Source organism: Neoarius graeffei, chromosome 20, assembly GCF_027579695.1.
Source record: "Neoarius graeffei isolate fNeoGra1 chromosome 20, fNeoGra1.pri, whole genome shotgun sequence".
NCBI lineage: Eukaryota > Metazoa > Chordata > Actinopteri > Siluriformes > Ariidae > Neoarius > Neoarius graeffei.
The window spans coordinates 17,497,909-17,509,969 of NC_083588.1; the positions used below are offsets into that span (position 1 = coordinate 17,497,909).

The following is a 12,061-nucleotide window of genomic DNA, read 5'->3' on the forward strand; positions in this document are numbered from 1 at the left end:
AAAGATATGGGTCTAATCTACTTCTAATTTTCTTCCAAATGCTACACTGGGCGAATACATTATGTCGTAACACGGCCTGTGAAACGGGAGGCCCCTGCAGGCCCGACTTTAAAAGTTCATAACTCCGCCACCGATGGTCCTAGCTCTGCCAAACTTCACAGGCACCTTCCTCTCCCCGAGACCTCTTGAACCAGCCCAGGCTCGGCCTGATCTGACATCAGGAGCGAGCGCAGATTGCGGAAAGCTTTAGCACGAGCCCTTGCTCCAGCTGCTCGTGCGCACAGGGATTTAAAAATGTATAACTCAGCCACTGATGGTTCTAGCCCCACCAAAATTTACAGGCACCTCCGTCTCCCTCTTTGGCACACTAAATAAGACAACAGTAATGCACTCGGTATTCACTGTTGTTTTTATTGCACGGTGCGGTTGAACTAGTGTTTTAGGGTTAACCAGTATCTGATTGATCCAGTCAGTTGATTAAGAGTTCAGTTTACATGAAACTATGCAGTACAGTATTAGGTTAAGTGCCAAACTGCCAATCAATCAATGGTTATATGTTATTATTACGTGCATTTTTTCATTCATAAGAAAAATGACAGTCAGTCGTATGCTTTGTAGAATGTAGATTTACACTACCGTTCAAAAGTTTGGGGTCACCCAGACAATTTTGTGTTTTCCATGAAAAGTCACACTTTTATTTACCACCATAAGTTGTAAAATGAATAGAAAATATAGTCAAGACGTTTTTCTGGCCATTTTGAGCATTTAATCGACCCCACAAATGTGATGCTCCAGAAACTCAATCTGCTCAAAGGAAGGTCAGTTTTATAGCTTCTCTAAAGAGCTAAACTGTTTTCAGCTGTGCTAACATGATTGTACAAGGGTTTTCTAATCATCCATTAGCCTTCTGAGGCAATGAGCAAACACATTGTACCATTAGAACACTGGAGTGAGAGTTGCTGGAAATGGGCCTCTATACACCTATGGAGATATTGCACCAAAACCCAGACATTTGCAGCTAGAATAGTCATTTACCACATTAGCAATGTCTCATCTCATCTCATTATCTCTAGCCGCTTTATCCTGTTCTACAGGGTCGCAGGCAAGCTGGAGCCTATCCCAGCTGACTACGGGCGAAAGGCGGGGTACACCCTGGACAAGTCGCCAGGTCATCGCAGGGCTGACACATAGACACAGACAACCATTCACACTCACATTCACACCTACGGTCAATTTAGAGTCACCAGTTAACCTAACCTGCATGTCTTTGGACTGTGGGGGAAACCGGAGCACCCGGAGGAAACCCATGGGGAGAACATGCAAACTCCACACAGAAAGGCCCTCGCCGGCCACGGGGCTCGAACCCGGACCTTCTTGCTGTGAGGCGACAGCGCTAACCACTACACCACCGTGCCGCCTACATTAGCAATGTATAGAGTGGATTTCTGATTAGTTTAAAGTGATCTTCATTGAAAAGAACAGTGCTTTTCTTTCAAAAATAAGGAAATTTCAAAGTGACCCCAAACTTTTGAACGGTAGTGTATATTTTAATAGTTTTTATTTTCTTCTATTTTTTTTTTAAGTTCTAGTCCAGCAGATTTTAGTCTGGATGCCAAATGATATTCCCATGTCTAGTTTTGAATCATTTTGTGACAAATTTACTTGGAATGTCGTCCTCAAAATTTTAACTCTATTATGTAAGAATAGTTGTGTTGTTAATTACTAAATTTCTTATAGACTTATTATAAACATAGTATAAAAAATAGTCATTGTTGGCATAATGTTTCATGAGCGTTATTATAGTACCTGTATATGAGGACCAGTAAGTTGTAACCAACTGGAACACCCTTGGGTCCCCATACTTTTTTCTAGACATGGAACTGATCTGTGTGCGCGACTGTTTTCTTGGGTGTAACCTAAAGCATGTTTTTCTTGAATCTTCTGACATTTTCTTGTAAATTTATATTCAATTTGTAGTGTAATTTAGCCGCTAATGTCGAGTGCAATTTGGCCTTTGAAGATCACAAAAATGTGCCTGGAAATAGCTGAGAAGCCATCTCCAGGCATCTAAAGCCCTTCAGCTTCCGGGGCCCTAAGGCAAGACCCGGACCCCCGGCGGCGTTGTTCTGGGCCTTTGGCCCGTCATTCGGACAGGCTGAAATTTGGACGGCCAGAAAACATTTCAGACTTGATCAAACTAACATCAAACTTGAGCAGACGAACATCAAAATAACAGAACAAAAACATGTGTATAGACCCTTTTCACGTGACGTCACGACAAACACAGCCGCCATTTTGGATATGAACTACCAGTAGTCTACCACAGCCAACAATGAGGAACGACGGCGAAGCATCGAAAGGAATATAGCCATCAAAGAAAGTTTTTACTTTCAGCAAGACTTCCATCATGCCATTATATTGTTGTGCACCTGGATATAGTAACCATCAACACACAAGGCAAGATTTATCATTTTATCGGATCCCGACAGATGCTGACCGACGGAGAAGATGGACGGTCTCTAAAATATTGGCAAAATGATGTTTATTGACATAGCAATCGTGTGTAACGGGAAGCATTTGCATATCCGAAGTGTTGTGTTTACATCAAAGATAAAATAAACCGATATGACGACGACTGCTGCTGCCAGGTTGGGGACACAAACTAGTAGAAAGGAAGTGTGCCAACAGTGCCAACACACTTCCTTTGTGGTCGATTCTGCTTTAAGGTAAGATGCATTTAATTATTCGTCTGCTGTGGGTTTGGAATCGGTAGCCTGACCGATTCGTTCATGTTTGTGGTGCCATTTGTTTGTTGACGCGTGTTGAAATGGAAGATTGGTTGTTGACATGATTTCCAGTGATGCTTTGGTGCTGCTGTGGATCAGATGTGTTGAGTAGCCTGATTGTTTTTTTTTTTCTTGCGTGTGGTACCATTGTTGACACGAGGTTGTTTTTTGAACATGCCAATGCGGACACGATTTCCCCTGATGAGTTATGACTTCAGACGCGATGCGTGTGTGGAGTCCGCGTGATATGTGCATAAGATAGGCTTCTCATGTGTTTGGAGATCCGCGCTCTGAGACAAGCGCAAGCACCCCCCCCAAGGGAAAAAAAGGGACCCCCCGAAAATATCGGCATAGTTCGAACACTGGGTTGGAGAAAGTAATGGCAAATAGTGAGTGCACAAACCATAGAAGGTAAACTGTACACAGCGCCAGGGCAGTGTGATGGTATGTCTACTTTTAGATTGTGTTAGCTTATCAATGAACACACTCGTCACTCGACGAGTTTCACGTCTTTACGACGGATACTTAAATGTGTGTTAGGCAGGGCTTTGAACCGGTTCAAGGAACGAAAACCGGGAACTTTTTCTATTTCACATGGAACAGAAACGAAACCAGAAACTTTATTATTTTTTATGTTCCGGAACAGAAACGCTTATTAAAAATAATGGTAACCGGTTAATACCGTTTTTTATTTCGTTCCTCAAAGTTTCCGTAGCCTACAAATAAAAAAGCCATTCTTCTCCTGCGCAAGTTTCTATGACCCGCTGGGGTTCACTTCCTGTGTGAAGTTCGCTGACTGAATGGAGAGAGCGGGAAGGTGGACTACTATCACGTCTCCACGTGATAATAAGTGAGTAAGTGCATTACTGAGTGTCTGAGCAAAGAAGAGCCTGAACGATGCAACCTCCCTATTGGCTGTTTGTAAAAATGTATCAGTTGTTGCCCTTCCCACGGGAATCATCACGGGCTCGAGAGACGAGACCTGACGAGTTAGTTCGTTGGTAGCAGAACAAAATGTCTGGACACAAATCGGGTTTTCAGAAAAGGAAAGAAAATAAACAGAGGGTCGAAAATACAAAAAAGGAGGCAGAAAATGCAAAACGAGTTTTAAGGTAGGACAAATGGTTACTTTTCTGAGGCAGCCCGCCGTGGCTGCAGACTTTCAGTTGTCATTGAATGGTTACTTTTCTGAGGCAGCCCGCCGTGGCTGCCTGCAGGCTTATTTATTATAGCCCATTTAGTTAAAGTAGTTGATATAAAATGTTTATAGTTATGTGATGGTTGTCCTGATTTAGACTGGTGTTTTTTTTTTTTTTGGGGGGGGGGGGGGGGGTTTGCGCAATGTTGCACCCGGGTCCAGATTAGGGCAGAACCGGCCCTGGCTACATTTCAGGTGTAGTTTGTTTTATGTATGTATGTACTTGCATAGATGTGTACTTGGTCTTCCAATATGGCGCCTAACAAAATCTCGCGGCGCGGTGACGTCATGCGGTAGCCCTCTATAGGGCCTGAATAGCCTTTGGTAACACACTAAACGAATTATCTTTCATTTTTGGCACTTTTTCTGTTTGTGTAGATGGGAAGACATACTGAGAATCCAAATCGCCAACATTTGAAATAATAATTGTTTTGAATTATTTCTTGTCTTATTTAATGAAGGTTGTAATAGAATTAGCCTACATTTGGCTTAAGCTGGATGAGACAGAGACATAATTTTATAGCCATTTGTTAAACAGCTGACAGGGAACGTAATTAACCGTTCCGGGAACAAAATTTTTTTGTTCTAACCGGTTCGGGAACGTCTATTTAATGGTGGAACCCAAAACCGGAAACGTTAAAATTCCGTTTCTGTTCGGAACGAACCAACAGGAAAAAAATTCTGGTTCAAAGCCCTGGTGTTAGGGATTATTGTTGCAGTCTAAGCAGTCATTGTAGCAGCTAGACGAGCGAGAACCGAAAGGGTCTGTGCCATAAACCGTTATTTCTTCATGTCCAAAATGGCGGTCGCGTTTACGAAGGTCACGTGAGTGAAAAGGGTCTATACTGGAATTTATCCTCATAGCAGTGAAAATTAACAAGAGATAAAATTAGAACCATATTCCCAAATCAGTATTTAAAAAAAAAAAAACTTTTTTTTTTAAAAATGCAATGCCATCATCTGAAGAGTTTGCTCATCTTCAGCGCGCATCAAACCAAACCCATTAGGAAGTTTACACGCCCTACTCCACTTTAAAAGGAGAAAGTGTAGAGGGGGACTGTCACCTTGCACCATGCTTTCTCAAACACCTTTCAAGCTTAATCGTTATATTCAGGATGGCATGCTAATCTGCGCGGAGATATATGAGGCTGTTGCTGACATTTTATGCCAAGCAGGCACGAAAGGGCCTGGAAGAGCCTCGCTGGAAGAACATCTGTTTGAAGTCTTGGCAGAAAGAGGGCTCTTTTTTTTTTAATGCTGTGGATAGTATTACAAAGACATGTCTTGGAAGATAAACTGGGACAATATCAGCATGGAAAATAGAGAGTAGACCCTTCTGCCTTTCTTTCCACACGTATTTACGTGACTGAATACACACGCAGGCACACGCACACGGAGTGTGCGCGCACGTGCGCGTGATGACCTGGGGAGGGCTGTAGACTGGTATGCAGGTTTATGAGGTGGGAGATGATGTGCTTTGCAGGCTTTCCTTCTGTCAGGAAGGCTGGAGAGTTCATTCCCTCATCGAGTGTTAACACCAGTTCTGGATGTGCGCAAACACTCGTAGATAATAGGAACAGAAGACAATAAGAGCGAGCTGTTTCCAGCTCAGGCTGTCGAATCATGCTAAAGGTCTCATCCTTCACACAACATGCAGATGCTATAGGCAGTCTAGCCAATTGAGAGATGACCCTAATTATCTGGTGTCTGGACTATGCTTGCTATAACTTGTCCAGAAAAAAAAAAAAAAAATCAGTGATCTATTAGCGTTCCCTTAGATAAAAGGAATTTTTGGTGCTCCATGGAGCAAGGAGGGTGCCAATTCTCTGCAGCTGCTGTGAAGTGTGAGCCAGATTCTTGTTCAGCAGATGCTCTGGTGTTCTCTGTAAAGGCACAAGAAGGGTTCGAGATCGCAAGATGTGCTTTGCTGCAGCCACAGCAAAAAAAGAAAAAAAAAATTCTCTCAACAAGATCAACAGATCGCCTAATCTAATAATTAGACTCTTTTTATTCTGCTCTTGCTGTGTGTCAAGGTCAAAGTGGCCCTGTTATTAGCCGGGCGTTCCTCTGAAGCCAGGGCAGACATTTTTGCCCTGGAGGTGCTGGCTCTTGAAACTGGTTCTTCAGTAATGTCAAGAATGTACGTGGGTGCATATCAGTGGCTTTGAACAAGATCTCATCTGGCCCCGTAGGACCGAGTCCCTGTGGTTTACAAAAACGCACCTGTTCCTGGGTCTCCAGCTCTCGGCTCATCAGTTTCTTCTCTGCAGTGCGTAGCTGCCTTTGCAAGCTCTCCACCCGCTCCTGGAGAGCCTGCAGAAAGGGAAGGAGTAAGTGGGAGAAGCCAAAAAGAGACAGAAGGACAAATGTTACTTAAGGCAAAAGATAAAGTTTCGATTTGGTGGATCGCAAAATACAGCAAATCTGTCGCGCACTCGCAGTGGGAGATGAGGTTCATTTTAAGAAATATGACTCATTTTCTACTCTGAGGCCACAGAACGGTTCAAGGATTCGTCTCCAGCTCAACGCCTACAGTCAACAGCAACAGAAAGCTAGAGCGTGGTTCCTGCCTGGCACACTGAACCAGATGTTTCCAGCACACATCTGTACTCTTTGTTTTGGATTATGGGGATCTATACAGAGTCGGCCTTCTACAGAGTGGGGACCTGGGATTGACTGGTCACTAGCTTGCTACTTGTCGACTCTAGGAAAGGGAATGCCTTATGAAGTTTGAAACCACTGGAGGTGTGTGTTGAGTGTTTTAGCAATGGTTTTTAGAGTCAAACGTTAGTTAATCCCTTTTCAATTTATGCTGAGGTACATATCTGTTGTCCAGTGGCTACATTAAAGGTAGACTGCCTTTCAGATTTTAAGTGTAGGTCATAAAAAAATTTTTCCCCGACACCCAGTTATTTTCTTTAGTGGATTGAAAGCTACTAAATTCAAATCACGGACTTCCAATTTTATTAGTTTTTTTAAAATAGAACAATTAATGAATTTAAGGCCACGTGGCCCTAAATTCTCCGCTATTTTTTCCTGCTTCACCATTACGTAATACAAGATACTACGTCATGCATCACGTGGTGGGCTTTCCCAGTTCGCACAGAGGCACTGTGGGAGACAAATTTGAAACAGAAGAGAAAAATAGAGGACGCAAACGAAACGTGAAAGAGCGACTACAGTAACGGAAAGCGAGAAGAAAAGATGTTATGCTGCGAAGGAAAGGAAACGCAATGCAGGACCAAACTAATAAATATCGGCGGTCAGCGAGGTACCTCGGTGTGATCAGCTGTTCGTTTAGCGACAGAATGATGGAACTGTCAGTGCACGGTCAAAGGTAAACCTGTAGATGGCAGTAATGCAACACTGTGGATGCCGGCTGCCGTAAAACCCAAAAGAAGAAGAAAAAGAACAAGAAACGGGTAAACCTGCGCATGCACACACGGACTTCCTCTGTCTGCTTGACTGCGCAAAGCGAGCGATTTCATGCACGTTATTTCCTCAAATTAAACAACTTCCCAGCCACGGAATAGCCGGTTTTATTTTGAAATATTGCAGAAATAAACACATCACAACGACCAAATTTCCGAGCGACCTAAATTCACCGATTTTATGAAATTGACGTTTTAAAGAACATTTTTTTAAAAATAAACTGGAAGAAAGCCATCACAAAATGTGCTCTCTTTTAAATCTATAACGTCACTTATCTCAGCGCTGTGAAGAAGGTTGCAGCTCATAAGGTGTTTGCCCCTAAATGTTGGCACCCTAGCTCCGTTTTTTCCTTTCTTTCCTCAAAACAAAGCTTAAAATGTCATTCTTCTTGCAATGCATGGAGGCATCGTGTTTAATTATTTTATCCTTTTGATATTTAAGTACATAGTATATATCAGATACTCTGTTTGAACAGTTTTCTCAAAGGCTACTGACGTTTTCACTCCGTGAAAAATTTCATGCATCGTGTACAACTGTTGGGGATTTAACACGGGTTTGGTCTTTAAGTCGTCACTACATAAATACAACTTGGCACAATGTTGCAGTGAGTTAGAGGTTGCAGCACCACACCTTTTAGACCGTTCATACCTCATCATCCTTTTCATGCACAAATACTTTTGTATCCACCTGGGGCGCCGGCGGCGTGATCGAGTGTTTGTTTGTTTGTGAATGGAGAGCGAGGCCAGGGGAGGTGAGTGGTAAAAGCGATCACACCGGAGTTTGTGCAAGGTTGATGAGTGGGTGTGTCTGTCTGTCTGTCTGTTTCCTCTTTTTCAGTGAGGACGGGGGTGGGGTGCTTGAGAGGAGAGAGTGGCAATTGGCAGAGCAGCATGTGTGCATGCCTGTGCGGGTGTGAAAGTGTTGCAGTCGAGTCACTAAACCTCGAGTCCCCAGTGTTCAAGTCTGAGTCATTCAAGAAAATTTCAAGTCGAGTCCACATTGATCCGAAACGAGTCCGAGAGCAAGACTCCAACCGCACCATCTGACGGTGGCTGGTGCTGTGTTGGACTAACGTTCCTGCTCGACCGCCCCATTTTAGTGAACAGGCTACAGATAAAAAGCTTGTTCGTCGCTCAGCAAGCCCCGCCCACTACCAACAGGGCAAATAACACGAGACAGGGTTAACACTAGCTAGTTCATCGCTCAGCAAGCAACAGAGCAATGACCATAGCGTGTCACTTCCTTCTCTGGGTGGACTCTTGCCAAATGACGATTGAAGTTCGAGGTTGTCCCCGTCGTCTCCTCGATAGTTCTTCTACATATGGAACACACAGCAGTGCATTTTTTTTCCCACTGCACGAGAAGTCTGTATAAGCAAAGCGGACAATCCTAGGGGCGTTCTCTCCAGGCATTTTAGCGGCATTAACGTTAGTTTGTTCCTGAACATGACGTATGAACAGGTGAATGTGCATTCTTTTGCACAAAATTAGTATAAAAATTTTTGTAGATATAAATATCTTATGCCAAATTATTAGCATGTTACAAAAAATAAAGAAAAAATCCGAGTCCTCGTCTCCAATTTATGAGTCCGAATGCAGTTAATGCGCGAGTCCGAGTCATCAGCGCTCAAGTCCAAGTCGAGTCACGAGCCCTTCAAATTAGAGCACGAGTCAGACTCAAGTACTACAAGCCTGCTCAGTGTGAGATCAGGAAGATAAACTGAAAAGTGAAAAAAAAAGCCTATTAAAAAGTACCCTACCTGTTCCAGTCCTTCAGTGTTACAGCTTACCTTAGGGAAGTGCTACACCACCTAATCTTTCAAACTTTTTTTTTTTAAATGAGTGGACTTTGAGAATTCAGGCATCTTCATGAATTCAACAGACTACTTTACCAAAAACACTGCAGAGTTGTTCCGTCATAACCAACTCTACTCAAAATCATAATGAACTGGATTTTTTGTTAAAACTTGCTGCCGGGTGGCGGCACGGTGGTGTAGTGGTTAGCGCTGTTGCCTCACAGCAAGAAGGTCCGGGTTCGAGCCCCGTGGCCGGCGAGGGCCTTTCTGTGCGGAGTTTGCATGTTGTCCGCGTGGGTTTCCTCCGGGTGCTCCGGTTTCCCCCACAGTCCAAAGACATGCAGGTTAGGTTAACTGGTGACTCTAAATTGACCGTAGATGTGAATGCGAGTGTGAATGGTTGTCTGTGTCTATGGCCAAGTTTACATTAGACCGTATCTGTCTCGTTTTCTTCGTGGATGCACTGTCTGTTTACATTAAAACGCCTGGAAACGCCGGGAAACGGAAATTCGCCAGAGTCCACGTATTCAATCCAGATCGTGTCTGGTCCGGTGCTGTGTAAACATTGAGAATACGTGGATACGCTGTGCTGAGCTCTAGCTGGCATCGTCATTGGACAACGTCACTGTGACATCCACCTTCCTGATTCGCTGGCGTTGGTCATGTGACGCGACTGCTGAAAAACGGCGCGGACTTCCGCCTTGTATCACCTTTCATTAAAGAGTATAAAAGTATGAAAATACTGCAAATACTGATGCAAATACTGCCCATTGTGTAGTTATGATTGTCTTTAGGCTTGCCATCCTTCCACTTGCAAGTGGTAAGTGACTTGCGCACAGCGGCTCAGTCCCGAATCACTGCTCGTGCACTTCACTCGCGTGCTCTGTGACCTGGCGACTTGTCCAGGGTGTACCCCGCCTTTCGCCCATAGTCAGCTGGGATAGGCTCCAGCTTGCCTGCGACCCTGTAGAACAGGATAAAGCGGCTACAGATAATGAGATGAGATGAGAACGTGCTGCTGTTGTTGTGACTGTGGTCATATCTGAGATTTAAAAAAAAAAAAGGCCTGACATTTAAAAGTACACAATCCAGAACATTTGTATGAAAACCATTTTTTCCACAAGTTTGAAAGCTCTGCTTCAAGTGAGAGGTTTTTGAAATTCCAGTACTAACCCGAATTGGGAAATCACGTAATGTTAAGATCCAAAAATTGTCTCGAATAGTACCAGTAGTGTGCCACTTGAGACACAGCTGTAGTTTGTTCATTCGGTTACCGTCCCAACTGGTACTGCACTACAAGCACATGCTGAATGTGCAGAGTTGACGTGCTGAATAAATGCGTCTTGTACAGGCGTACGCACAGTTCACAGCAAGTAGAAACCCAGCCGAACCTGGACATATTAACATGAACTGAAAATCTCTGTGACTGGCACTTTTCTACCAGTGTCTCCTTTATTAAGTACACAGCCTGCTAGATCTCAGCAGGGCAGCATGCCTCAGTGATGGCAAGTTCCAGACGTGTGATACAGCGCTGGTGTCCCACTGCTTCCTGGAAACCTGCTGGCAGTCATCAGTCCGAATCCTTTCATGTGGTTTTTGTTGGGCTGATGAAATGAACCAGTTCAAGCTTGAGAGCAGATGGAAGAATGGCTTTTTCCTGATCTTAAAGAGGAATGTCATACTCAGCCTGCAGAAACATGATGTTTGAATGATTCATGCTGGGGGACAATATGTGTACATCCTTTGGTTGCTTCATGCTTACTATTCAGAGAAACAGGAGGTTCTTCAGAGAACACTGAGACACACCACTAAGACAGAGAGCTGCTTAGTCGTCTTTGCTTGTTGCAGACTCGTCTTTTCTGCTCTTGTTGGGCTCTGGCCTGCACTGACTAGTCCTCCATATTATTAAGCTCTAATACAACCCAAATTCCATAAATTTGGGATACTACGTAAAACATAAATGAAAACAGAAGATAACGATTTGCAAAGCATGGAAACCCAGGGCAACAATTTAAGAATAACGTTCCTCAATGTAAAATTGCAAAGAATTTGGGGATCACACCATCTATGGTACATAATAAAAGATTCAGAGAATCTGGAGAAATCTCTGCAGGCAAGAGACAAGGCTGAAAACTGACATTGGATGCCTGTGATCTTCAGGCCCTCAGGTGACACTGCATTAAAAACAGACACGTGTCTGTAGCGGAAATCACTGTATGGGCTCAGGAACACTTCAGAAAACCACCGTCTGTGAAAACGGTTCATTACTGCATCCACAAATGCAAGTTAAAATCAAATATAAACAACATCCAGAAACACCGCCACCTTCTCTGGGCCCGAGCTCTTTTACGATGGACTGAGGCGAAGGGGAAAATTGTCCCGAGGTCTGACGAATCAAAAGTAGAAATTCTTTTTTGAAATCATGGACCCCACGTCCTCCAGGCTAAAGGGGAGAGGGACCATCCGGCTTGTTATCAGTGCACAGTTCAAAAGCCAACGTCTGTGATGGTATGAGGGTGCATTAGTGCACATGACATGGGTCGCTTGTACATCTGGGAAGGCATCATTAATGCTGAATGATATAAACATGTTTCAGAGCAATATGCTGCCATCCAGACGACATCTTTTTCAGGGAAGGCCTTCCTTCTTTCAGCAAGACAATGCCAAACCACTTTCTGCACATATTAAAACTGCATGGCTCTGTAGTAAGAGTCTGGGTGCTAAACTGGCCTGCCTGCAGTCCAGACCTATCCTCCATTTAAAACATTTGGTGCATTATGAAGCGCAAAATACTACAAAAGAGACCCCGAACTGTTGAGCAACTGAAACTGTGCATCAGGCAAGAATGCG

General features: G+C 43.8%; 1 protein-coding gene across 14 annotated transcripts in view; it reads right to left on the reverse strand.

Annotated features, from left to right (window-relative positions):
• Positions 1-12,061, reverse strand: part of cep112 (centrosomal protein 112) — a 507,564-nt gene that overhangs the window by 34,527 nt on the left and 460,976 nt on the right. For all 14 annotated transcript variants that reach the window (XM_060901361.1, XM_060901366.1, XM_060901363.1 and 11 more), the window contains one exon: positions 6,208-6,297. In XM_060901361.1, the coding sequence (XP_060757344.1) occupies positions 6,208-6,297 (90 nt within the window). The remainder of the gene's footprint in view (positions 1-6,207; positions 6,298-12,061) is intronic.